This window comes from Dermacentor silvarum, chromosome 6 (assembly GCF_013339745.2).
Source record: "Dermacentor silvarum isolate Dsil-2018 chromosome 6, BIME_Dsil_1.4, whole genome shotgun sequence".
NCBI lineage: Eukaryota > Metazoa > Arthropoda > Arachnida > Ixodida > Ixodidae > Dermacentor > Dermacentor silvarum.
Genome location: NC_051159.1, coordinates 1317934 through 1343734, shown reverse-complemented (window position 1 = coordinate 1343734; position 25801 = coordinate 1317934). Strand labels below are relative to the sequence as shown.

The 25801-nt window shown below is 47.0% G+C and overlaps 1 protein-coding gene and 1 long non-coding RNA gene across 2 annotated transcripts in view; one reads left to right on the top strand and one right to left on the bottom strand.

Moving 5' to 3' along the window:
- Nucleotides 1-25801, top strand: part of LOC125946168 (uncharacterized) — a 118869-nt gene that overhangs the window by 65579 nt on the left and 27489 nt on the right. The window lies entirely within an intron of this gene.
- LOC125946165 (uncharacterized) lies at nt 17145-20866 on the bottom strand. The gene is made up of 2 exons (XM_049668663.1): nt 19859-20866; nt 17145-17297 (listed from the first exon to the last, which is right to left on the bottom strand). Exon 1 carries the CDS (start codon nt 20810-20812, stop codon nt 19868-19870), a length of 945 nt encoding a protein of 314 aa, XP_049524620.1. The 5' UTR covers nt 20813-20866; the 3' UTR covers nt 17145-17297; nt 19859-19867.

The following is a 25801-nucleotide window of genomic DNA, read 5'->3' as shown; positions in this document are numbered from 1 at the left end:
CGATCCCGCGACTCGTGCTCAGCAGCCCAACACCATAGCCACTGAGCAACCACGGCGGGTTTTGTATCTGTTCAAAGTGAATGGTAGGTTATGTATTAACGACTGATGCTTATAGAGTGTCCTGAAGTATGGAATTGACCATATCTCAGGATTTCTTGTGTTCGCATTAATGTGACGACGCTCTAAGGAGGATAATTGTTTTATGTAGTTCCAAGCTAATTCTGACGCGGCTGGCCTAATGAATGGTCAAAAAGCGTAATTGAATATTTAACATAATTACGCCAATTAACTTTTTAATTATTCATTTTGCGGCACATCTTTCAATCTACGAATTATAGCTGCTGCGTTCGCAAGGCGTATCCACTTGGAATGAATTCTCAGGACTGAACCAGTTTCGAGATATTAATTTTCAAAGCGTCCGACGAAATGAATGGGCGTTCCAGTTAACTTTTTGAGGAAAACGCTGTTTTATGCATTGAAGCACAAAAGTAACTGGCCTTAGTTCTAAAATATTGCAATAGTACCGACACTGGTAATAGTGCAATCGCAAAAGCGGTAACATGTAAATGGTTTGAGGAGTGGTTCTTTGGATAATTTATTTTTCCTTACGCGGAAACAATGTTTGTTTTTGTGGAAAATAAAAATAGCGTAGCACTGCCGGCGCAATGCTAAAGAGACAGCGGACCTGATGGGCACCTAAATAGTCCTGGCTTTTGGGCTAGGCTAAGTACTACCAAGTCATCCCCAGCATTCCCCGTAATTTATTTATAATTGATTGATTATCGATTAGCTATTTATTGGCTTTCGATTTTCTATCGCAAGATATTGACCACGTATTTGGACTAGGCTAAGCACTACCAAGTCACCTACAGAAGTTTCCGGAATTTATTGGTTATTGATCAATTATCGACTAGCTATTGATTGGCTATCAATTGCCTATCGATGACTGACTAAGTTTAAGTAGTCCCCACCATTCTTAGCTAGACTTATCCAGGCTCAGCTTCGCTAGTTCACAGGTGTAGGTGCCATTGCGCTTGGACCCTTTCTACACTGCTACCAGGATCGGCACACCTTTTTTTGGATTCAGCAGACACATTGCGCCCGGCTGAAACAGGTCGGCTGTTAAAATGAGAACATCATCTGTTTTACTATTTTCTTCGATAAGATATACAGTCATCCGATAAGATGTACAGTCAAGAGAGCGGTGTGGATCAGAGAACAGGGATAACCGATATTCTAGTTGACATTAAGCGGAAAAAATGAAGCTGGGCAGGCCATGTAATACGTAGGATGGATAACCGATGGACCATTAGAGCTACAGAACGGATACGAAGAGAAGGGAAGCGCAGTCTAGGACGGCAGAAAACTAGGTGGGGTGATGAAGTTAGAAAATTCGCAGGCGCAAATTGGAATCACCTATTGCAAGACAGGGTTAATGGGAGATCGCAGGGAGAGGCCTTCGTCCTGCAGTGGACATAAATATAGGCTGATGATGATGATGACAGTCATTTTTCACGTGTGACTTCAGCTTGGCACAGAATGCATTGAAGCATGCAATGCATAACGGTTGCGTGTGCTCGAAGGCCTACTTAAGTCCTTTAATGAGCGGGCCCGAGTCTGGCCCAGGCCCGTGGCTTCAAGCCCGAGTCCGGCCCGGGCCCGCGGCCTCAAGCCCGAGCCCGGCCCGGGCCCGTGGCTTTAAGCCCGGGTCCGGCCCGAGCCCGCCAAAAAAACGCTTCGGACGGCCCGGCCCGGCCCGCGGGCCGGGCCGGGCCCGGGCTTTCGGGCCGGCCCGGGCCCGTGCAGAGCTCTAGTGTGTGCAACTGCCTTGTGTGAAGAATATATTTTGTTGTGTTTTGACAACTCTGGGCTCTGACTCGGTTTTTGGGCAGCAACTGGCGTTCGCTGGCGCACCAGAGGGCCCATTCTTAATTGTCCTTGCTTTCGTGGGATTATTTTCTGAAGCTGATAATTCGACTTTGTAATTTAGTGCGGCGTCTGCGCCTCGTTCACGGGGTCTGTGACAGGCTGCTATGTTGAGGTAAGAGGGTTCGAAACCAACCATGGGACAAACTTGGGTTCCTGAGTATGTCGTAATGTGTACATACGTGCCGCTCTTCAACAAACCTCTTTCACGCCGACATGGGTCACTGTAGATGCGGGACTGAATAGGTGCAGCTGTTCAAAGGAACTTCAAGGTCAATTTACATGGTCGCGAAGGCGAGGCTTGAAGCGCGAGGCAAAACAATAGCTGATAAAAATTATGCATCCAATACGTAGGAAACATTTGAAAAAGTACCGACAATGGCATTAAAACAGGGAAATGTGAAGTCGCAGGCTCTTTTATTTCCTCCACGAATAATTATCAGTACGAAATTGTGTTGGCTTTCTGTGTTTGCTCGTGGCGATGCATGCTGAGATATGCCGAGATTGTACTACCGCATTTACCACTGTAATGTCGTCAAAACTCTCTTACGCGTAGTCATAAAAAGTAATGACAACATATGTAGTACTGACCTTATAATATTTGATTGCAAACTTAATTTTTAACTGCTTTTTGACTAAGGAATATGCTTTAGCTATGTCTGCAGTGCCAGAGAGAAACTACAGGTGGCACGCGTGCTGTGTTAGTGAAGGTTAAAGTGTGTTTTTTGTGAAGTATTTCAATGGAATGGTTATTTTATCGTTACTCCGAAATAACAGATGTCTCTTGGTACTAAGGAGACATGCATGTGGTACTTAGGTCAAAATCTGTGTGAAACCATTGCTCTGAATTCATAAAAAGCTCTCAAGGCTCACCGGTGTAATGGCTGCCGTTATAGAATGCCTATAAATACACATGGGTGCACTCGTTAATCGAGTGTGACACGATGTTGTGGCAAATGTTACACATATTTGTACTATTGTTTGCTTTTTCTAAGTGATGTGAGCCGGCGCAATAGACGAACAGGCGCAACAAGTCTCGAACGGCAAACGTAGCTTTTTCCCATTGAGAAGTTGGCCCTCGAAATGTAGATGGCGTGGCCGTGCCTCCACAAGCCGCCATTGCAGGACGTATGGGCTTCCATGGGAGCTTCGATACCATGCGGACATATACCTTGGAAACTTTTTGATGCTGACTTGGAGCACTGGGTATGCGCCGCTTGGTCTGTGCTGGTCTTTAATGAACCTCCTTGACGCCAACTGGGGATGTGCCCTGGTAATGTGCCGCTCTACAATCACAAAAGAAGGTCCCTAGATTTATTCGATACTGAGTGGAATTGAGCGCACGTCACAGGGATTCGTCAAAAACACTAACCCGAAGCTTCAGAAAGCTGCGCCACATTTCCGCCGGGTATGGGCAGCTTTTCAACGAACGTCGTTCACGCCAACTCGTTAGCGAGCTGCGCCAGGAATGTACTGTCTACGTGCCGCTATTCAATGAACCTATCACAGCTTGGGTCACTTAGTATGTGCCACTGATTGCGCGGCAAACAAGGCAACCGTTCTCAGCTTTTACAGGTACCGGCACGCCACACTTCTTGTCTCTGAGGCCACGCGTGCACTTCTTGGCAGTGCAACCAGATGGCACAGCGCGTCCAGAAAGAAGCCCGAGAGAAGCGTTATCAGCGTTCGCGCGCACGTGCACGCCATGCATTTCAGATGCAACGGGCAGGGTTGGCAGCGATGGTGCCAGATGGCGCCTAGTGTTCTTAGGGAAGCGCGAAAGAGGAGTCCCACTGCAGTACACGCCTCATACATAACTTGTTTCGATGGTGGCAATAAGTTATGCCGCTACATTGAGTCCATGCTAAACGCATTACCGTCGGGATTCATCGTGAGATGGGTTCTGCCGATATTTTTTCAAAACGAATTGTTGAGACCCGCTAATTAACACCTGTCGGACTCTAGTGCTGAGCAGAGAAAAAATATAAAAACAAGTCTGCCAGACGTAGCATGTATATAATTTTTACTGCACACAGTACTGAGGTGGCTATTTTCTGCTGTCGTATTTATTTCCCAAACGCATAAATTGGATCGCGTGTTATACTAAGGGGCGTTACTGGCATGCCAGGCTCCTACATAGTGTAGCAGGGGCGTAGCCAGGGGGGGGGGGGGGGGGTTCCGAACCATCCCGGAATTTTTTCCGCAACCCCCCCCCCCCCCCCTTACTTAGCCACCCTTTGTTTTCGTCACTTCGCGCTGACATAATTCATGAAACCGGTGCTACTATCACAATTTAATTCCTGGGCGCTTCCGTTTGGGTTGCTAATTTACAGCGAATCATGTCTGCATATGGAAAAAAACTGTCACGGTGTTTGTCAAGGCTTTGACACTCTGTGAAGTTTTGGGCGAGAATGTGGCGGCTGCATTCTGAAGCAACAAATGCGCAACAAATGAAGCAACAAATGCGGCAGCCGCATTTTAGATGATGGCAAAAATGCTCGAGGCCCGTTTACTTAGATTTAGGTTGCACGTTAAAGACCCCAGGTGGTCGAAATCTCCGGTATACATTTCCGCCGCTTCCCTTCAGGTGCCGGTTAGGCCGCGCTCGCGCAGGATCTTAGGCTACGTTCACACTTGGTCTCGAAGCTGTCGGAAGCGGCAAAATCTTGCAAAAATCCGCCCGCCTAGGCGGCAAAACAGGCAGAAAAACACGCTGCGAGCCAAATCGGTCTCGGGCCGATTTTTTCGCCAAGGCGAAGCGGAAACGCGGCGGAAAGTCGTTCTGCTGCACTAGAAGCTAAACTAGCATGTAAACAACCGGTCGTGAAATTGAACATGGCACCAAAAGTGTAGGCTGTAATGCTGATCGACGCGATCAAGAACCAGCCCTTGCTCTACGACAAGAGTGGCACTAAAACGTGCTGTCAGCAATACTCGCGATAGTATTCAACGTCGCGCGACCGGAGGTGCGGCAACGAAGCCTTGGCGTGACCCAACTTCTCGCGCTTTTGCAAAGCCAGGCGAACCCACCACCGCCGTTTCCGAGGTGTCCGCGTCTTCCGTTTATTCATTGACCATTTCTAGAAAACAAGTAGATAGAAGTATAAAAGCCATTTCTTCTTCCACTTCCATGGCAGACAATAGTTAGGCAGATTCTTCGTTGGCGCTCCATAATTCTCCTCGCACGTGTACGGTATGTTGCAGAAGTCGCGGGTGCTTTTCTCGTCGCGACGATAGATTGGGAGCGTAGGTCTCACGTAGGACGCGCAGGTTTTGGCGAGCCCCAACACAAGGGCCAGCCCGGGTTTTAGCTGTGGTGTTCCCGTTGCCCCTTTGGTGTCCTGGAGGCGCCGGCAATACGAAATGATGAAATGTTATTACAACTTGTAAATAAAAGCTATTAAGGAAATATTATCACGCCTAGGCACCAACCTAACAGCGATCGCAGATGGATTTCGCAACGACAGCGCAGAAGTCGCATTTTGGCGGTGAAGGCTTTTGTGTGGAGTTAGGAAATTAGACTTCGAACGCAGGCAGGTGTTGCAACTGTTTAGTGTTCCGTGCTTGTGATGAAGAAATGCCATCGCACTGGGTCTAGAAAAGCGAGCGTTTCTGGACGCTGACCGTGTTTGCGACACTGCGGCTCTGATACATCACCGATGACAGAGCAGCCATCTCAAACGACAGCTGCGATACGTTGTCTTTGGAAAACACTACGCACTGCTCAGCATCGTCGTCCACCACGGCGCATCGACTGCCTTGCAAGCAGTTACAGTGGCGTCCCGATAATTATTTCCTATGCGCTACATCGCCACATTGCAAGCAATGAAACAGTGTTCTAGAGCCATGACAGCAGCAAGAAGATATATGCATAAGCCAGTAAAAGTCAACGCTTTGTTTTTGATAGTGGTGTTCAGTTCATCACCGATAACAGTGCGTTTTGCGTGTGTTAATTCGGCGGTCAAGATTGTTGATGCCTCTCCGTTCCGAACCACGTCACTGTTGCCGAAAAATACGTTGGGCGCGGCCCAAACGTGGTGGGCGCGCGCACAAGTTACATGCCTCGCGTGGGGCGTGACCTATGGTTTTGATTGACAGGCGAACTCGTGCGAAACTCGTACATCGCGAAAGACCCCTCGAGTTGAACTCGGGAACATGGCGGCGGCAGCAGCAGCCTGTGTCATTGCATTCAGCGGCAGCAAGCGTCAATATGACCGTCTGGACCCGTTCACCTACATGACCGACGTAGAGTTTCAGCGTCATTTTTGCCTTTCCAAAACGTCAGTGCCCTGGCTGTGTGACGAGTTATAGCGAATGCCCTCGTCTTCGCCTATGCTTTCCGAGCACAGACTCAGACTGGTGTGACTAGGCTGCGGATCAAAAGTTCGTGCGATCGCTTCGGCTCTCTCCGGCTTCAAGCGCTGTTCGTCCACCGCGCCCCAGCCCCAGGCCGGGTCCGGCGGCGTCATCGGAGTACTGGGGCACCTGCGAGCCCCTGGGGTTCAACTCGGACCAACCAACCTGCGAAGGCGAAGTGGTTACATTATATAGGAAGACTCAGAATAGACGCCGAGCTGCCTTCCGGTGAAACAGGTGCCGAAAGCAGTTTTCGCAGTTACACAGTACCGCTGCACGGCACGGGCAGAGAGGTGAAGGAAGTTACTTCGCCAACACGGACCGCCTCGGCCGTCCGAACGACCACCTCTCCAGGCGGCAAATTATTTGACTCACGTACTACGTGAGCAAAAGCATAGACATATGGCTGTTGAAGGAGAGGACTGTCGATTTGTTTCTTCTATCGGAACACGCCATCGCCGACTGTAGGAACTACACCCGTGAGGTCGCGAGGGACGAGCTGCTGGTGCGACCTCCACTCAGTGGCCCCGGGAAGATAGCACAAATTGACGAGTGCCTTATTCGCGGCGCGCAAAAGTACAATGGAGGCCGCCTAATGACGGGCGACAACGTTCCGCCGAGCCACCAAAATTACGGCGGTGTTAAAGATGGTGGCCCATGGTACTTCGGCATGTTCTGCGCGACCAAAGGGGTGCTGTGACTTTTCAAGGTCGACCGACGAAAGGCGGCGACACTAGGCGCCATTATTGCAGCCAATGTTCAACCGGGGACCATTAATATTGACGAATTGGCCGCATACAACTGTATCCCAAATTTAGTGGATGCTAATGGGGCTATGCATCAATCTGTATTAGGAGACAGTCAACCACAGCGTGAACTTTGTGGACCCCAGTCATGGGCGTTCACACGCAAAGAATAGAAAGCTATTGTAAAAAAAAAAGTGAAGCGCCACCTCGTTAGCGGTGGGTACAGGGCAACTGCACCGATGCTGGAGTCCCACATAAGATGGATATGGTGGCACTCAACGGCCAGGTGCGGCTGCGAAGACCCTTTCTTGCGTTTTTTAGAAGCCACGGATCGCTCGGGCTACCCAGTATGAAAATTCTTTCATTCCTGCGGTTGTTAGAAGCCATCGCTCGGCGCTATCCAGTATGAAGGTGCATCATAGAGTAAAAGAAAATAAAGCGTATTTTTCTGAACCTTGTATGAGTGCTTTCCGGCATTCCTGAGTGCTTACACGGTAAGCGCGCGGCAAACCACTTCTGCGCTAGCCGACGCTCACTTCTTCGCGCGAGCAACGAGCGATCTGTTTGAAGCCTTGTGTGAAAACCAGGCGCACACCAATCTGGGCTCGGAAATGCTAGCGCAAGCACCTAGCGAGCCGCGCCAATCCAATCCAGAGGAAAAAAAAAGAGGGCGAGCGTCCCCTCGTGGTATAACACGAAACGTATTAAACTAGGAATTAGTGTAATACACATTCAGTGTACACCTTGTAATCTTTAAAATGCTTAAAACCAACGTTAATGTGACTAATAATATTGTGCTGAATGCATTTATTTCATAACTTGCTTGTGCCTGTTATGCACTAGGTGGAACGACAAACAAATGAAAGAAGGCCCGACCATGCACCGACCGTATCATCACGTGAGCTCCAGTTTGCCGACCGCCCATATGGCAACGCCCAAGGAATGATAGCCACCCAGAGGGAATCTAGATAAACCAATGAAACTGGAGGCGTACCGACGGACAAACTTGGTCTTGTTACCATTAGTTCTTTTATCTTGGGGCATCGCCAGAGCTCGTGAAGATCCCGAGTTTCGCCAAACTCGGCGCATCCTGCATAGCACCCCTGGTATTGTATTGTGCAATCGCAATGTATGTGCTTGCATCGCGGATTCGATGAGAGCTCATATTGGATGCAGGCCGCTATATCTTTCTAGCTCGTCCTCACGCGTGCATTTAGGCAATCTTGTTATCATTTTCAATGCTTCCCTGTGCAGAGTAGAGTCTCTAGCCTTCTCCCCTGCACAGATCACAAGTGGTTGTACTGTGCGCCGTATTGAACTCTAGACAGGAGCAGAGACTCGTTCAAACGTTTTGCCATTGAGGTTCCCGCTCCTCCTCTTCTATGTGCTATGCTGCTTATGAAATGAAGCATGCGACGTCATATCTTATTTACGTTTTTGAGCCATGGATTGGCTGAGCCTTCGGGCTCTAAGACAACCCCGAGTATTGTAATGGGTGCGTCGGCGGCATCTAACGCCTGATATCCGAAAGAAAGTGTGCAGGATCCCTCTTGTAGCATGGTGCACATTACTAGATATTCAGTTTTTTCAGGTGACGGCAACATCCTCGTATTCAGCAAAAATCCATCCAAGACCTCTAGTCCTTGTTGGAAAACTTGCTGCTGTTGAAACACTGTGCCCTTTGAGGTCAAGATCGTTATATCGTCGTCGTACATAGCTAATTACAGATTGACTTCGGGTGGCGACGCGCTCGATTTGCCACAGTAAGATTGAATAACATGGGCTATAGAACTGACCCTTGCGGAACCCCGATGGCGTTTTTATGGCAGAGAGACGGGTCGCCGCCGGGAACTTGTATTGTAAACCTGCGGATGGACAAAAAAGAGTTTACATAATTGACATTGCGTGTTCCGAAAACTGCATCTTGGACTCTTGGACAGCCTATGACTCCATGACTCTTGACTGCTTCGCGGCTGAGTGAATCAACAGCCGTCTCCAGATCCACTGCCACGAGAATCATCGCTCGGCGTTGCTTGCAGTAGATGCGCAGGAGGGTGTGCTTCACCAGTTTCAAACCGTCGTGTGTTCCCATATGTTGTCTTAAGCCGGCCTGGATAGCATGAAAATGGCAATGGTGTTCTAGGATGTGTGAGATTATTGGAAGTATCATCCTTTCCGCCAGTTTGCAGCTACTTATGGTGAGTGATATTGGACGCATGCTGGTTAAGCAATAGAGTGTTTTTACCATGTTTAGGGAATATGGTCACTGTAGAATGGGTTCATTCTTCTGGTAAAGGACCTGCCTGCCACGCTTTATTGATGGCTTCAAGCCATAGGGTCCTATAAGGCTCGTCAAGGTTCCTCAGTGCCGTCCACGTGATACCATCTTCATCCAGAACACTAGAAGTGTTTTCCGTCTCTAGAGCGAAGTCCAATTCATATGGTGGGAATAGCAAGTCACAGTCCGAGGCTGGATTATCGGGATAAACACGTAGATAAAGTTGTCAGGCCGACGACAAGGATGTGGGAAGAATGTTCTAGCCACTTCTTGAAGCTCTTGGGGCGTTGTCCCGACCGTACCAATATATTTGTGTTGAATGTATCTTTGGTCCGGCCCGTGATGCCTGTGTACGTGAACCAAAGTTTGCGGAGGCCCGTACGTTCGTTAAACGGAGCGCAGTGCGCTCTTCACCTAACTCTTGTCAGCTGCTTAGTGTGTCAGCAAGATTGTTATGTGCGGCACCGTACGGTTATGATGTCGTCGTGTCGTCATCCATTACTTGTGTAGTTTGCCAACGCCCTTTTGCGACGATTACATAGCCGTAATAAATGAGGGTTCGGGGCTAACACCGGCGGCTGCTGCGTACGGCATGACCGTGCGGTTGCCTCATTTTGACAGCGATCTGCGATGTGGCAAAGTGCGCGGACCTCATGTTCAAAGCTATCTGCGATGTCGCCAAAGTAAGCCGAGTGCTGGTAGCTTCATATGCGCTGTGCTTTCGACGCTTAGTTCACGTTGAAGCTAGAGGCAGCACGAAGGTCAATTCCCTCACTGCTCCTGCGGCGCTCCCTGACTCCAGTGTTTTTACTGCGAGTTTCTCCGGTCATCGAGTAAGATGGGTTCATGTTTACCTGTGCGCGCGTAGCATCGCGTTTGTTAATTTAGTAAGAGAATGTCTACAAGCTTATACGGCCGATAAAATTACTGTCCTTGCTTCGTATAGCTATCTACTAATTAGCTATCACAATAGATGCTGCGAGTTTCAGTCGAAACTGCGATTTTTTTGTCACGCTAAAATATACAACATATTATACAAAAACCAGCATTGGCATGTAACACGTAAGTATATGGACAACCATGTAAAGTTCATTCTGTGCATTTTTATGAAACATTTTTTTAAATTATGGGGTTTTACGTGCCAAAACTAGGATCTGATTATGAGGCACGCCGTAGTAGGAGACTCCGGAAATTTGGACCACCTGGGGTTCTTTAACGTGCATCTAAATCTAAGTATATGGGTGTTTTCGCATTTCGCCCCCATCGAAAATGCGGCCGCCGTGGCCGGGATTCGATCCCGCGACCTCGTGCTCAGCAGCCCAACAACATAGCCACTGAGCAACCACGGCGGGTTTTTATGAAAGATCGCATGGCTATTTATCTAACTTGGATGTAAACCTTACGGTGCATGAAATGATGTATTTGCATGTGGCCGAACTATAGACGGAGCCACCTTACGGAAGTAGGCTCGCGATCGCGTTGATTGCGCGTCTCGTCCAAGGAACGTTTTTTTAAAACCCTTCTTGGTCTCGTATGAATCGCATCTCGTCGTCTGCGCCTGCGCACCTGCACAAAGTAGCAACATGGCGGTGCCCTAGCGGTTGTGGATTCCAATGCATGACAGCTATGAGAACATTTTTCTCTCGAGTTGGTTTTGTTAACTCTATTCTCTACGCTGCTTCGAGTCGTGTGCTCTCTTTGCCGCCGTGCGCGGTCTCCTGCCAGCTTGTGGGCGTCATAGCTGATACGCGCCGCGAGTTCACCAGGCAAGGGCGGCGCGGATTATCCATGTTGCAAGTGGGCTAATGGAGGCCAGCACGATAGCGTTCGATTTCAAAACTGTCATTTACAATGACTCGCAACAAAAGTTGGCGATACTAGCTTGACAGAAGTTGCAAACATAATTGTAACATACAGGATACATTCGCAGTTGTTATCGGCCATAGTTAGGGCTTGTTTAGGTACTTTCTTCACGGAATACTTATCAAACAGAAAAAGGTACCATTACAAATTTGCGAAAGCCTGCCGACACACATTTTATGCTGTAGATGTAGTTATTTGGAGCTAGATGGCTAGCGTGAACGCTTAAAGCGCAACACTTGGCTAGGCGCGCATTTACTCGGCGAAATTTCGTCTGGTACGCTGCAACAGAGTAGGTGGCGCCACAGTCGAAATAGATGACCCGTAAAAAGCGAGCAATTATGGGATGCGCCGTCTGCTGTTTCCGGTTCGAGTCAGCGCAGCCGCCGCCACCGCTTCGCCGTTGAAGCCCATTGATGCGCTCGCAGTCCGGCTTTGTCACACACTAAGATTACCCGGTTGCAAGCGCCTAGCAAAACCATTGTCGGCTGTTCAAATTCAAGCGCTAAAGGTAAACGCATGTAACTACTGCCTTGCAGCATCCCTTGCTGAGTCAGCTGTGCACAAGCATCAGAGGCATGGCTGCCACTTCCAAACTGTAACAAGGCAGAGACTATCAGTGCACAAAAAGAAAATGAACGTATACAGTGCTACTTACCAGGTGGCGATGAGCTGTGTAAGGGCTGACACGGAATGATTCCCAAAGATATTTCTTTCTCTAACATTGACTCAAACAACCAGAACTATTTCAGTACTCGCATGCACATATAGCAGTATTATGAAACATGGTGTTAAAGCGCAAATTTAAACGGGACACAGCGAGATAACCCGCCGTGGTTGCTTAGTGCCTATGGTGTTGGGCTGTTAAGCATGAAGTCGTGGGATCGAATCCCGGCCACGGCGGCCGCATTTCGGTGGGGGTGAATTGCAAAAACACCCGTGTACTTAGGTTTAGGTGCACGTTAAAGAACCTTTTATCACTACCACGTGTTGCTGCTATTCTTCGCTTGTTCTTTGCCTTTTTATTATGAATCTTTGTTATCATTGTGCATTCTGTACTTAAAAAATTCTTTTTTTGCCATGTGACATCTGCAACGCGCCTGTGTCCGACGTTGCTGTGTGGAACGCGGCCGTATGCTTTCGTGACGGCGTATGCTTGTTCTTCTTCTGTATGCCCCCCCCCCCCCCCCCTCACTGTAATGCCTGAATGGGCGCTGTGGGTGTTAAATAAATAAACAATAAATAAATGATACATAGAGGTAATATGCGCAGCCGTAATATGTCGGCGATACGGCCATTCTCCCATCTAGTTGACAAAAAAGCGAGAACTTCTAACTACGTACCATTTCAAATGAACCTCGAGTTTCGACCGAGGAATGCCGTTGACAGCGCGCAAAGTTTTGAACATTTTTCAGCACATAATTTTCTAATTACGCTAGCTGCGCCGTTACGGACGATATCGGTTGCAGCGACAATCACGGAGCAGCATTTAACGAACCTACCACCTCAGCACCCGATTTTCTGAAGTAATGCTTCTATACGCTTGATAAATTATCCGTATCAAGATAAATTTTTCATCTGTCTGACTGACCCACAGGCAGAGCAGTCAGTGACGATGCGTCCAAGCCGCGGCAAATGTCGTAGAGCTAAACCTGTCATAAAACAAAAAAGGCTGCCGGAACGAACACCAAAGTTCATTTAGGAATAGAAGCATATCCTTGCCTTTCTCGGCTTGTCATCGTCGCGCCCAGAGTGAACTGAAACTTAGAAATCAACTCCATGAATGGTACGAGATTGCTGGTCGACAAAGCGGACGGAAAGCCTCCCACGACTGACAGTTGAAACTGCGCAGAAATACACGTGTGCCGCCGATGCCGCCGCGTCGTCCGTCGAACCGGAAGCTGCCAGCAGACGGCGCGCAGCACAATTCCTTGCGATTGCTCGTTTTACCGGTCACCTATTGAGCGACTGTAGGAGCGACCGTGAAAGAGAGGAGGAGGAGCGAAGGAGGAAAATACTGTCACTACTTTACTTAATTTGAGGGCCTCCAACAAACTCTAAAGCCCATTAATCAAACACCCAGTGCCATCTTACGCCTGAGGGCGCGGAGGCTAAGTTAAATGGCATTAGGCGGCGGCACGGCAGAAGGCGACACCAACACAAAGGCTCAGATCCCACCTGTTTCTACCGTCACCTACACGCGTGTTTTTTTAGCCATGGTATGACGATGTACCATTTAACATTTTTGTGATGTTTATACGACGTCTAAATGTCAGCTAATCGATGGTTTCTTTAGAGAAGTGGTTACGAGATACCTAGATCCCAGATACGCCAAATTTGTTTGAAGTGTGGTATGATGACCTTCTCTCAATATCTTGTATGGTTCGCCATAGAATGACAACTATTTTCGTAAGGCGCGAATGCCATTAATCTAATCCTGCCGAAGCAACTTCGCTCGGTGCTGCGTACTCAGGTAAAGATTTCCCTTTGATTTGGGTGAACAATAACATGACAAGGCTAGCTATGGTGTTTCCATTGTACTAGATTTAGGTTTTAAAAATTGTGTAAAATGGGAGTGGGGCTTTGCTTAGGCATGGAAACTGCTTGTTAGAGACTAGAATATATTGTGGCATGTCTGTATGCCACATAGATTTGTGAGGTTCTCCCTAGAAATAAATGTTTCTTAATCTGGAGAAGGGGTGAAAACTTGCCTATTTCGAAAATATTTTGACTAGTAACAGGTATCTTGAAACACCGAAATTTTTCAAATACAGAATCCGCAGCAGGCCTTCCAGATGAACTTATAAATTCAAATTCAACTTTATTTACCAGACAATAAGCTGGAAGGTCCGCTGGGCTAAAAGCCGTGAAAACGGCTTGACAGGGCCCAGGTGACCGTTACATGGCAGCAGCTCAGACGGCAAGCAATCTGCTCAAAGTCCACGAACAAGTTCTCCTCATCTACAGACGGTTAGAAGCTGACGTGTGCTGTTGTGTCATTCCATGGGAACTTTTCGTTTGATATAAATTTCTCAGACCTTAGGCGCTCTGTGTGCTTAATTTACCAGCCCCTGCTTCGCCGTAGCTTGCATGGAGCACATCTGCTTCTGTGATTTCCAGTACATTGTTTATAAAACTCGAAAACAATCATGTTAACGCCCTTTTTATCAGACGCCACCACACTCTATCATTCTACACCCATTGCGACTCGCAATTCGCTCTATTCAAGTATAATCATGAAATGGTACGGTGATACTAGAAGCCGGGCCGATTAGGCTAGTTTCTCATTGAGTGTTCTCAGTGTTCGCTTGCCCATAATATAAATGCATTACCCTCCTGCATACCATCTGCATGCCCTGCACGATATAGCGAGGCAAATTGTGCTTTCCGTGCTCAAATATTTCGCAAGTATTGTGTTGTTGCTGAAAGCGCAGTAGTGTTTGCAAATCGTTAGGAAAATCATTATCCGTCATTCGGCAGATCATTTTAGGCAAACCATTATCCAGCATTTGGCAAATCATTTAAGGTATCTCATTATTTACACGGAAGCAGAGTGGGAACGGATGCACAATGAACGGAAAAATCATAGGCTTACGCACCTGTTTTTTCGTCCTGCTGTTCGCCGTTGCCTTCGCGGCCGGTGCGTTGGTGGCTGTCCCTCAGGATAACCTTCCAACTTTGGACGGAATTTGTGATAACGCCCCTGCTCCGGACCCACAGCTGCAGGCAACAGCTTGCGTGGACCTGACCGAACGCATCGAGCGCCAGCTGCAATTCCGCCAGTGCCCAGCTGCGACGTCAACATCATCACCCTGAAAAGGATAAGACGAAGCATCGAACGATGTCTCTCCAGTGGGCACAGAGGCACGATGAACGGAAGAACCAAAGGCTTACGCACCTGTTTTTTTTTTCGGCCTGCAGGTTCGTTGTCTTTCCAAATTACCTTGTCGTAGCTTCAGATCAGATGATCCCGTTACGAGCCTGCTTCCGTGCCCTGAAGTTGTCATATTCCCCTTTTGCTCCTTGCTACTTCTCTTTCTTTCTTTCTTTCTTTCTTTAGCTACCCCACACGGGGGTATTACATAAGGGGTGGCATCACAACAATAGTTAAACGCAGTTAAAGCAATATTAGTTAAGGTGAGAGAATCGTTGACACTTCTTCCGTGAATGCAGATAAACTGGTGATGGTAGCGATGTCGAAAGATAGGCCATTCCAGTTTACAAGTACGCGAGGGAAAAAAGAAGACGAAAAGTGACAGTGCGCACGTTGGGGCGAGCTACACTTAATGAATGACCGGTGCGAAGTAATATTCGTGCTGGTAGTGAAATGTATGACGGGAGAGCGAGATTTAAAAAAAAAAAATCTGTGAAATAAAGGTAGGCTGGCGATGCGACGGCGATACGAAAGTGTTGGTAAACCGGAGTCTGCTTTTAAGGATGATATGCTGATGTCGTAAGAATATGCAGAGTGAATGAACCTAGTAGCGCGCGATTCTGTACGGCTTCAAGGGTGTTAGTGAGGTAAATTTCATGCGGGCACCAGATGGCAGAAGCGTATTAAAGTTTAGGCCTGATGAACGATTTGTATGCTAGTTGGTTTATGTGGGGAGTAGCGTGTTGTAAATGGCGTTTAAAGAAACCCAGCCATTTGTTAGCAGATGATATAACGTTATTCACATACGAACACCAGTCAAGGTCGTGAGAAATAGTGATGCCTAGGTATTTGAAGGATTTAACTGGTTCAATAGGTGTGTTATATATTACATAAGAGAATCCGAGGGGATTTTGCCGGTGGGTTATTGACATAACTTTGCATCTAGAAGGATTTAGTAGCATTAGCCAGTCATCACACCAATTTTGAATATTGTTTAGGTCGTTCTGAAGCGATATTTGGTCACCGATGTTAGCTGTGGTACTGCAGACAACACAATCGTCAGAAAATAAGCGAATATGACTAGAGACAGTAAGGGGTAGACCAATAGTATATATTAAGAACAGGAGGGGTCCTAGCAAGGAACCCTGTGGAACGCCTGACGCTACTGGAAGCGGATTAGAAACATTTTTTTTTCATTTGCGCAAACTGTGAACGATTAGTAAGAAATTCTTTTATCCATCTTAGTACGTTAGGGTGAATATTCAACTGTCAAAGTTTCAGAAGCAGGTGTTGATGAGCTACTTTGTGAAAGGCTTTCGCGAAATCCAGGAAAATTGCGTCGGTCTGTTTATTAGTATCGAAGTTTAAATGTAGATCATGAAGAAAGATGGCCAACTGGGTTTCACAAGACACTACCTTACGGAAACCGTGCTGTGATGAATGAAAGAAATCGTTTGAGTCGATAAAATCCATTAAGTGAGAGAAAATGACATGTTGCATCATTTTACAAGAGACGCTTGTTACGAAATTGGGTGGTAGTTTAATGGTGAGTCTCTATTACCTGATTTGTAGACCGGAACGACCTTGCCCACTTTCTAATAAATCGATCGGTTACCTGTGGTTAATGACTGTGTAAACAGCAAGAGTAAGAAGCACACATGATTTTCGTGTTTTTTAGCAGTTTTGAAGTAATTTTGTCATGGCCAGCAGATGATTACATCTTGAGGTTTTCTATTCCGCTGCAGATACCGTTTAATGAAAAAACGATGGCAGGCATTTCTGACGTGGCAGGAGCAGAAATGTTTTGAAGAGGCGTATCGGGGGGGGGGGGGGGGGGGGGGGATTCTACGGTGAAAACAGACGAAAATGATGTGCTAAAAACGTTAGCGCAGTTCACCCATTTCATTCGGAATCGTGATAGCGCGAGTTGTCTGGGGACTATTGACGTGCTAAAATTTTTCGAGGTCATTAGCTATCATGCGATGAAGGTCGTTATGATAAAACAAGTGTTTAGTTCTGCGGATAGCGTCCAAGTAGGCATGCTCTGACTCATAGTATCTTTCCCAGGCGCCGGGGTTAGGTTTCATTTTAGCGGATCAAAAAAGACGTTGAGCGAAGGTATGAAGTAACAGAGCGTAATTAACAAGGACGAGAAAGAAACGAAGACCACAGGACAAGCGCTGACTGCCAATTGAATGTTTATTACAAGAAAACCAGCCTTTTTATACATACTCAAAATACATGCGCACATCAAACACTCGCTAATCACAATGCCAATCTTTCTTTCAGGAAGTTTATTTCTTTCTCCGATAGTAGAAGAGAAGGCGAACTTACACAATTGTCACCTTCGATGCTGATCCAAAAGGCCTCTAAAATTTCTCTTTCCTTCTTAGATATTCCTTTTCCTATAAATTTCGTTTTATTAAACATCGGAATGCATGCATGTTTCTTACAATGGTCAGCTAAATGGCTACCATATCCGTTCTTTACGTTGTTGCAGTGTTGTCGAGCTCGATCATTGAAACATTGTCCAGTTTGACCTATGTAAACTTTTCCACAATTCAAGGGAATCTGATACACTACATTACTTGTGCAATCAGACAAAAATCGGGTTTTGTGATTGACAGTGCAAGCGGGGGGCCTGTATCTTGGTTTCATGCGTGCACAAATCGAAGACAGCTTGCAAGGGGCGTTGAAAAGCAAGTTGACATTATGCCTATTTGAAACTTTCTTAAGATTGTGTGATAGCTTGTGCACGTACGGAACAACGTGCACTGGTCTCCTGTCTTGATTGTTTTCTTTTTTGCCTGGTTCTGCTTTTGCTCTCTGCAGGATTGTCTCACACACAGATGGGACGACATGTTGGGGAAAGCCTGCATCTCTTAACCTTGCCAGCTGATTCATCAGGCTACGCTCACATTCGTGCTCGCACGACTTATTTAATGCTGCGTTAATACACGTGGTGGCTATGCCCCTCTTAATCAGTTTTGTCTGTGCGCTGTCATATGGCAACAACGTTTTCTTGGATCTAGGCTGATAGGACCAGCATATATGCTTACTTGATGAAAAGTATAGGTTAATGTCAAGGAATTGAATTCTGTTATTGATCGGCAACTCGTGCGTGAACTTGAGTCCTCGCGAAGATTTCATGAAAATGTCTAGTATGTTATTAACTTGGTGCTGTGAAAGGGCGCAATCGCTGTTCTTCATAACAACTAGGTAATCGTCAACGTACCTCAACACTTGTGTTACAGGCGTGTCTACTAACTTATCGGCGATAGCATTGTCAAGAGATGATAAAAATATGTCACATAAAATGGGAGCTATGGCTGAACCTATACAGATTCCGGTTCGCTGTATGAAAAAAATGGCTTTCAAATTCGATGACCGTCGAATTAAGATAAAATTCTAAAAGCGCTAAAAAGTTGTTGCTGCTAAGGCCCACAGAATTCTAAAATTTAACTTCCCCAAAATCCTCCATTCTTTCACGCACAGCTGACATAAGACCACCATGCGGCACTGAATAATACAAGTCCTCGACATCTATTGAAAATGCAGTTTGATCAGTCTCTTGAGTTTCTTTGATTGCCAAAACAACTTCATCTGAACTTCTTACCAGGAATGGGTCCTTTAACGGCAGCTTTTTGAGATGAGTTTGTAGAAACTTCCCCAGATGGCACTGCCAAGATGTCTTCTCGGATACAATTACCCTAAGAGGGTGATCAGGCTTATGCGTTTTGCATGTGAAGAACACTTCCAAGAATTCTGCATCTGCTGTGTTGACAAGCTGCCTCAAGGAGTTCAGGTGCATATCCTTGAGTAGCTTCAGGGCGACTTTCTTCTGTTTCTTCGGTTCGAATGAAATTTCTTTAAAATTCTTCACAACAGCGTACCTAGATTTATCTTTCATTAACGTTTCGGGCAGAACGACAAAACCACCTTCTTTGTCTGCCTGTATTACTTGAAGTGCATCTTTCTTTAGGCAGGTGACAACTTTCTTCAAGGGCGCTGTTCCTGAATTCTTCCTGGGAGCATGCTTGAGAACACAGTCCACTGCCTCGCCGATGACTCGCTCGCGGTCTTGGTCGTCCGCTCTGTCTCCAGTGCTCCTACCCATGGCAAGAAGCTGCGGTGCGTTCAACCGTGGCTGAAAACTGTACTTCGGTCCTTTTTTCAGAATTTTCTCGACATGGTCTGGAATTTTTGCGCCCCCAAGCGTAGTTACCTCATTTGTGCTAGTGGTGTTTGCTGGCGGCTTCGTTAAAAAGAGCCTGGTGCGTTGCCAAATGAATTCCGTAGTCTGTCCTGTTAGTCTCCTGTAGGCTCGCAGCGTTTGGTCCTTTTGGCAGGGGTCCTTTCCTTCTTCAACAAGAACTTTCAGCCAGTCCTTGTAAAGTCGAATCTGGCGCCATTTTTCAGATTTCAAAACCTTGCATACCCTTTTGGCATGTCCCCATGAAGGTTCCACAAAACCAAATAGGGCGTTGATCTCGGGTGGAACTATTCGTCTTCTCAGGTAGTAGCCTAAAGATCGCGACTGACACGTAGTGACTGCAATGAGGTTGATGCAAACGTACGCTGGGTCTGCACAGGCCGGTTATGTAAGGAAGGAGCCCATTGTATGAGAAATCTGCATTAGTAACAACTTGATGAGGGCTAGTTGGTTCATTTTGAGCGAAGGGATGAAGTAACAGCGCGTAATTAACAAGGGCGAGAAAGGAACGAAGACCACAGGACAAGCGCTGACTGCCAACTGAATGTTTATTACAAGAAAACCAGCCTTTTTATACATACTCAAAATACATGCGCACATCAAACACTCGCTAATCACAATGCCAATCTTTCTTTCAGGAAGTTTATTTCTTTCTCCGATAGTAGAAGAGAAGGCGAACTTACACAATTGTCACCTTCGATGCTGATCCAAAAGGCCTCTAAAATTTCTCTTTCCTTCTTAGATATTCCTTTTCCTATAAATTTCGTTTTATTAAACATCGGAATGCATGCATGTTTCTTACAATGGTCAGCTAAATGGCTACCATATCCGTTCTTTACGTTGTTGCAGTGTTGTCGAGCTCGATCATTGAAACATTGTCCAGTTTGACCTATGTAAACTTTTCCACAATTCAAGGGAATCTGATACCCTACATTACTTGTGCAATCAGACAAAAATCGGGTTTTGTGATTGACAGTGCAAGCGGGGGGCCTGTATCTTGGTTTCATGCGTGCACAAATCGAAGACAGCTTGCAAGGGGCGTTGAAAAGCAAGTTGACATTATGCCTATTTGAAACTTTCTTAAGATTGTGTGATAGCTTGTGCACGTACGGAACAACGTGCACTGGTCTCCTGTCTTGATTGTTTTCTTTTTTGCCTGGTTCTGCTTTTGCTCTCTGCAGGATTGTCTCACACACAGATGTGACGACATGTTGGGGAAAGCCTGCATCTCTTAACCTTGCCAGCTGATTCATCAGGCTACGCTCACATTCGTGCTCGCACGACTTATTTAATGCTGCGTTAATACACGTGGTGGCTATGCCCCTCTTAATCAGTTTTGTCTGTGCGCTGTCATATGGCAACAACGTTTTCTTGGATCTAGGCTGATAGGACCAGCATATATGCTTACTTGATGAAAAGCATAGGTTAATGTCAAGGAATTGAATTCTGTTATTGATCGGCAACTCGTGCGTGAACTTGAGTCCTCGCGAAGATTTCATGAAAATGTCTAGTATGTTATTAACTTGGTGCTGTGAAAGGGCGCAATCGCTGTTCTTCATAACAACTAGGTAATCGTCAACGTACCTCAACACTTGTGTTACAGGCGTGTCTACTAACTTATCGGCGATAGCATTGTCAAGACATGATAAAAATATGTCACATAAAATGGGAGCTATGGCTGAACCTATACAGATTCCGGTTCGCTGTATGAAAAAAATGGCTTTCAAATTCGATGACCGTCGCATTAAGATAAAATTCTAAGAGCGCTAAAAAGTTGTTGCTGCTAAGGCCCACAGAATTCGGAAATTTCACTTCCCCAAAATCCTCCATTCTTTCACGCACAGTTGACATAAGACCATCATGCGGCACTGAATAATACAAGTCCTCGACATCTATTGAAAATGCAGTTTGATCAGTCTCTTGAGTTTCTTTGATTGCCAAAATAACTTCATCTGAACTTCTTACCAGGAATGGGTCCTTTAACGGCAGCTTTTTGAGATGAGTTTGTGGAAACTTCCCCAGATGGCACTGCCAAGATGTCTTCTCGGATACAATTACCCTAAGAGGGTGATCAGGCTTATGCGTTTTGCATGTGAAGAACACTTCCAAGAATTCTGCATCTGCTGTGTTGACAAGCTGCCTCAAGGAGTTGAGGTGCATATCCTTGAGTAGCTTCAGGGCGACTTTCTTCTGTTTCTTCGGTTCGAATGAAATTTCTTTGAAGTGCCACATGCTGTACAGTGTTTGTGTTTCTTTTAAGTATTGGCAAGAGTTGTTTGCAACGCTGTCCAGGCAAAGCGTTTTTGCGCCGGCGCGCTCGTTTGCAGCGGGACACCTTGCTACAGTGGCCACTGTAACGTTGCGGCTGGGGGCTGCCAACTTGCCTATTTTACGACGGAACGGAGACCGGTGAGCTCCGTTGGTGTCGATCGCCGTTGGGTTTCCAACGGCACTCGCGCTGCCGTGTAACTCCGCCTAACAGGCGGAGTTACACGGCAGCGCGAGCGTTAAGGTCAACTGCCGTTTTCCTTAATGGGCGTTAAAGTGCCCGTGTAACAGGGGTATTATTAAGCCATCGCTGATGTCGGTTAGCCTGAACGGTAATAGTTGGAATGAACTCGTCAGCTAGGGTGTTAAGTTTATTCTGAAAGAGACACCAGTTGTTTTCCACAGATTGCAAATGAAAACTTCATTAGAATATTTCATAAAAGTTGTGTAGTTCTTAATTTATTGCAGCGTAGTTGCCTTTGTCGTAAAGGTGGATTACTTTTTTGTTAGAACGGCGTAAACTGGGAGTAAAGGTGAAGGTGGCGTGAATTCCTTTATGATCACTAATTTCGCAGAGATAGTTAATGGTTGACAGGCTTTCGGGCTGAGTGGTTAGTACAAAATCTAAAATGTTCTCAGCAACCTGTGTTACGCATGTTGGTTCAGTTACCAATTGCGTTTAAGGCCAACGTGAAGGAAATCTTTAGCACTTGCTTGGTTGGGACGTAATTGCGCAGAAGACCAGTCTATGTTTGTATAATTGAAGTTTCCGAAGAGCAAGATACGTGCATTACAGTACTTTTTAGTTAAATGACTTAGGATATTAAGTTTGAAAGGAAAATCTGCAGTACTGTTAGGGGGAGATAGCAAACATCGAGAAGTAGCAGCTGTGGGTTAACGTTGAACTTTAGCCATACAATTTCGAGTTCAGATGATACTTTAATTATGGAGCAGAACAGCTCGCACATGTGGGAGTGTCCTGTTATAGCAGCGAAAATGGCAGTAGCTCCGGAGGCTCTTGCGTCGAAGTGGGCCGCCGCTCTGCGCAGAGCCAGCCTCAAGACGCAAGAGTGGGCAGTCCAGCGGGCCCGGGAGGCGGCGACGAGGCAAGGCCTCGAAGTCCCCTCATGGAAGACCTGAGCCCGGGTCGTTAAACTTCTCTGGATTTTGATAAAGGTGTTGCCATCCATCCATAGCTCTTTCTTCACAGCAATAAGAACCCCCCCAGACCCCTGCCTATCTTTGCGGAACACAACAAAATTAGGAAAGTCAGCAAGCCTCTCTGCGTCGGAAACGTCGTCAAAAAGCCACGTTTCGGTAAGTACGAGATTTCTTTCAGATGATGACAGAAGGTTGATATGATATTACGTTTGGGAGGAAAACTGCGTATGTTAGAAAAAATAACTGATAAAGAAAAGGGCAGTATATGAAACGGTGTAGAACCATTAACTGTGTGTTGGTTGTTACGTGGTAGCCATAATTCTTTAACTTGTTGTGATCAATCATCAAAGAAGAATCGCTTGGGTCCGATATGTAATGTTGTATACCGAAGTGAAAACGGCACAGATTTGTATTTCGCGAATGTGATAAGATGCTTGCGCGCGGTCAGAGTTTGCTTGGAAAAATCTTCGCTAATGCTGTACGCTGTACCCTTCAACTTCCGTCCTTTTGCCAAAGTTGCGTCTTTTGTTTTAAAATTACTGAACTTACCGATAATGGGACGATTTCGGCCGGGAATTTGGCATCCAAGGCGATGCGCACGCTCTGTTTCATCAGGTTTAAAAGTAACGCTTAGGAGCAGTGGCGGATGATTATTTCCCCAGAGCGCGTGAAGGATTTGTTGGAAGAAGTGTCAGATATGCAAAAAAATATCAAATTACTTCGTCTATAGCGGTTTTTGCCATCCTCCATGCCTTCGGTTTGCAAGAGTACAGACACGACTAACAGTTTGAACGGTGTCAGCTTGTACGCTTTGCAGCTGCTGTCGCATGGGTTCTATATGCTGACAGCTGGTTTCCACAGTGGCCAGTCTCTTGCTCATGTCTGAATGGACGTTTGTTGTTTCTTTCAGTTGTGTTTTTAAGTCTTGCATATCGCCCAGCAATGTCGACTGTCCTGCAGATAGCTTTTTTAATTCTGCTAGAATGGCAGCCGTGTCCGAAACAGGATTAGTCTCGATATCCCTAGCGAGCAGCAAGAGAACGTACAACCGAGATGCAGTAACCAACAAAAATTACAAACACTGCGGACTTGACAGCTGGACCAGAAAGTAATTACGAGATTTTTTAGCAAACAGGCTGTGTCATGATCGCCTAACCTGCATGACGGGAGGAAGCTGGTTAGGCGCCTGTCTAGCGGCACAGCCACCAAGCTCACAGAGGGATGTAGAAGGCTGCGGCGGCTTTAAAGCCGGCGTTTCCAGGAGTGTCACTGTCGAAGGCTTCTTCCAAGATGAAATGAGGACCACAGGCTCCGATAGGGGTGTTGTCTTCCACTCCCAAACACCAGAAACTGTTAGGACGGATGCACGCAAAGTGCACCCGTCACTGCCACCGGGCGGCAGCTTGAATGCGGGCACCGTTGTCAGCCAAGTTGAAACATAAGCAGCAGGCAAATCCGGCCTACCCATCGAAGCGCAGCTCTGCACAGCGCTGTCGCAGGGCGACCATACGCATGCGGCAAGAGCGCGCGTTGAAGAAGGGTATACACCAGGAAGGAGCGTGAAGATGATCGTACTGACGAGCACCTGCATGACGGGAGGAAGCTGGTTAGGCGCCTGTCTAGCGGCACGACCACCAAGCCCACCTGTGTGATGTTGTGGGGATGTTGAAAGCAATATTTTGGCAGCGGTGGCAGCATCCAGAGAACAACGCTTAGCTTGCTATCCCACATGTGCCCATACAGCGACTTGCACTCTATCCCGGATCATCATGCGCTGCCCGGTGAAGGAGCCATCGGACGTTTCGGGTTGCTCGCTTTACCGCTGGAACCATCATGCTGTACAGTACTTACGAGGGCTGTGTCGTCCGGGGCGCGATCTTGTACGCGTTACAAAATAGAACGGAGGCGGTCAATTCCACCGAGCCGCACACTATTGGTCAATGTGAGCCGTGACGAACACCATGACGTTAAGTGTTACGTGAGCCGTGACGTCTTGCTGCTGTCAATCATTCCGTGTCGTCTGCTATCGGACGAACGCAACGGAACGGATGCCGAGTCCGACCGGTCCGATAGAATGGATTAGAATGGCTACCAGACGGCTTGGATTGGATTAAAACGTAAGCACTTGGGACAGTTAGCCTCTTTTGTATCCTGTTCAATCCAATTCGGCATTACCAAATGGCGTTTGCTTTCTCAGCCATGCCTTTTCGTGTCGCCTGTGCGGCTGCTGCAGTCGCGCCGAGGCGACGACCCGAGGTAGATGATTCATTTGAAGAGTTGACTGAAGAAGAGTTCCGGCAGCATTTTCGTTTGTTCAAACGAACAGTGCGTAGCTTGTGCGACAAGCTTGACCCTACCACTGGATGCCAGCGAGCCAGTGGCCTTTCCACAGAAATAAAGGTGTTGTGCGCGCAGCGATTCTTCGGCACCGGAAGCTTCAAGAGGAGCGTTGGTCACGAGGACCACATAGGCATGGCACAGTCGGCCGTGAGCAACAGCATTCACGAGGTGACGGAGGCCCTCATTTCTGTCTCTGCCGGGAGAAAGTTGGTGGACTTTTCCTTGACACCGGCTGCCGAGGATGAGGCAAAGGCGGTGTTTGCGCGACGCGGTGCCATTCCAGGCCTGCTAGCGTGCGTCGGCGGCACGTTTGTCGCCATTATCAAGCCAGAGGCACTAGACTCAGCCCGGCCGACACGGCGAGCTTCATGTCGAGAAAGGGTTATTACGCCCTAAACGTCAAGGTCGTAAGTACCGTTAGAATGCTTTACTTCCAACTGTAGTCGCCATTTTTACTCGCCCATAGTAGCAATCGTTCAGTTTATTGCCCAAGCTGGCATAACCAGTAATGTAACGATTAAAAGAGGGCATGCGGGCTCTTACTGTGTGCGAGCGTGTTGAAGTCTGACGTGTCAGCGGTAATGATGAGTGTCGTGTGTTTCTGTGCATGAGTCGTTTGCCGTTCCAAAATTGTGTTTTCGTTCTGGCGTGCATACGCAATGGAGTTGTGCATTTTGGAGGTATTAAGGGAAATGGGCAGCAGTCGTAGCAGAAATTGATACACTCTAAGGAAGATACGATGAAAGCATTTTGAACACGGAAGTACTTACAACCACTGC